A 2,719-nucleotide genomic window follows, 5' to 3' on the forward strand; every position below is an offset into this window, starting at 1 on the left:
TGAACTTGTTGGTGCTGGAGTTGATGTTGTAGTTACGGTCTCAGTCGTGGTCTCTGCACTGGTAGCTGAGGTTTCTGGAGTGACTGTGAAAATTAAGTAATAGGTTTGGTCAGGCAATCAGGCCGCTTGGAATCGAATGGTGCAAATGTTCACTCATCGTATAGTGTGCTATATTCTTTTAGTACCATGGTTAGTGAAATTTTGCAGAATGATAAATGTATAAAAATTGTATCTTGTGAAATGCACCAGCAACAACCTCTACTCTAGCACCTGCAGTGTCATAGACCAAAAAGTAGATGTGGAAGAAATGTTTTTTAAACTTCCTGAATTACTTCAGATGCTTATTGTTTATTGCAAACTCACCACTGGTAGTGAGCGGTGATGTTGAGATGCTTGTCGATGCTGGAGTGGAACTTGCGGTGCTTGTTGCACCAGATGTGGTAGTTGCTGCAAGAGTTGATGAAGAGGTTGCCAGTGCAATGGTTGTCTCTGTACTTGCAGCTGATGTTTCTGTTTGTGCAGTGAAAGTAAGACATGCGATTCAGATAGGTGCGCAAGGAAAACCATACACAGAAATGTGTATCGATGTACGAACTATATTGATTTATTCACAATGAGATGTAAATCTGCTTTCAAAACTTCATCGGGAAAGATCAAAATGAGAATGTGAACCTGGAAAATCAACTAACATCTCAGTAAAATGACGAAAATCAGGGAACTACATTTATTGTTTCTTCATTGAACTTTTGATCAAGTACTGCTCAAATTGAGGTATGAATATATTACAACACAAAGGTAATAGGATTCTCACCAGTTGTTGTAGGCCCTTGTGTTGTTTCGGTTGTCGTGGATTCAGCTGCAGGGGTTGTAGTGGAACTGCTTGTAGTTGTTGATTCAGCTGTACTGGTGGATGCAGCAGTTGACGTAGAACTCGGTACTCCAGTAGTGGTCCCTGTACTTGCAGTTGATGTTTCTGCTGTAGCAGTGAATGGAATTAATGGCATCATTGAAACGTACATTCAATTTTGTATTAATATATTTTAGGATGTATTAATTTACACATTGCCTTTATCTGCAATTAGTCCTTGCTATTCTAATTGATCCAGTATATAATGTGGGATGATGTCTGATTGAAACAGAAGTGGGAAGAAAATTAATGTTTCTCACCTACGTTCTCATAATTATGAACAAAATGCAGCAATATTTTGACTTAATCCAGCAACTTCTGATTATGCAGTTTTGTATTGAATGCAACCAAATTTAATGAACATATGGAATTTTTTATTTCCACTGACCAGTTGAAGTAGAGCCCTGTGTTGTTGAAGCTGTTGTCGATTCCACTGCTGACAACAACCCGTACTCTTGAGACCTACAGTGTCATAGACCTAAAAGTAGATGTGGAAGAAATGTTTGATAAACTTTCTGAACTCCATTAGATGCTACACTGGTTTGCAATCAATCAGGTGGAACAGGCGATAAATGTTTCTTGCAAACTCACTACTGGTAGTGAGCGGTGATGTTGAGATGCTGGTCGATGCTGGAGTGGAAGTCACGGTGCTTGTTGCACCAGATGTGGTAGTTGATGCAAGAGTTGATGAAGAGGTTGCCAGTGCAGTGGTTGTCTCTGGACTTGCAGTTGATGTTTCTGTTTGTGCAGTAAAAGTAAGACATGCGATTCAAATAGGTGCACAAGGAAAACCATACACAGAAATGTGTTTTGATTTAGAAACTGAATTGATTTATTCTCACTGAGAGATGTAAAGCTGATTTCCAAAGTTCATCGCGAAAGGTCAAAATGAGAGTCTGAACCTGGCAAATCGACTAACATCTCAGTAAAATTACTGGAGTGTGAGAACAATATTTGTTATTTCTTCATTGATCAACAACTGCTCAAATTGAGATATTAATATATTACAACACAAAGGTAATAGGATTCTCACCAGTTGTTGTAGGTCCTTGTGTTGTTTCAGTTGTCGTGGATTCAGCTGCAGGGGTTGTAGTGGAGCTGCTTGTAGTTGTTGATTCAGCTGTACTGGTGGACGCAGCAGTTGACGTAGAACTCGGTACTCCAGTAGTGGTTACTGTACTTGCAGTTGATGTTTCTGCCGTTGCAGTGAATGGAATTAATGGCATCATTGATACATACATTCAATTGTCTTAATATTTTTAGTTATGTATTAATTTACACATTGACTGAATCTGCAAGAAGTCTTCGCAATTCTAATTGATCCAGTATTTTATGGTGGGATGATGTCTCATTGAAACAGAAGTGGGAAGAAAATTAATGTTTCACATCCATGTTCCCATAATTATGAACAAAAATGCAGTAATATTTTGACTGAATCCAGCAACTTCTCAGAATGCAGTTTTGTGTTGAATGCAACCAAATTTAATGTACATATGGAATTTTTTATTTCCACTGACCAGTTGAAGTAGTGCCCTGTGTGGTTGAAGCTGTTATCGATTCCACTGCTGATGTTGAAGCGGAGCTGCTTGCAGTTGTTTGTGCTGTTGAACTTGTTGGTTCTAGAGTTGATGTTGTCGTCACTGTTTCAGTCGTGGTCTCTGCACTGGTGGTTGAGGTTTCGAGAGTGACTGTGAAAAGTAAGAAATAGGTTTAGTCAGGCTATCAGACCACTCGGAATCGAATGGTGCAAATGTTCACCCATCGTACAGTGTGCTATATTCTTTTATTACCACAGTTTGTGAAATTGTGCAG

General features: G+C 39.1%; 1 protein-coding gene across 1 annotated transcript; it reads right to left on the reverse strand.

Moving 5' to 3' along the window:
• Positions 1–363: 363 nt before the first annotated feature.
• LOC122545509 (cell wall protein DAN4-like) lies at positions 364–2,595 on the reverse strand (the record flags this gene model as incomplete). Its single annotated transcript, XM_043684508.1, has 5 exons — positions 364–510; positions 812–976; positions 1,499–1,645; positions 1,941–2,102; positions 2,425–2,595. Coding segments are annotated over 5 exons (792 nt in total), but the record flags the coding sequence as incomplete, so codon positions are not given.
• Positions 2,596–2,719: the final 124 nt, after the last annotated feature.

This window comes from Chiloscyllium plagiosum, unplaced genomic scaffold (genome assembly GCF_004010195.1).
Source record: "Chiloscyllium plagiosum isolate BGI_BamShark_2017 unplaced genomic scaffold, ASM401019v2 scaf_80109, whole genome shotgun sequence".
Lineage (NCBI taxonomy): Eukaryota > Metazoa > Chordata > Chondrichthyes > Orectolobiformes > Hemiscylliidae > Chiloscyllium > Chiloscyllium plagiosum.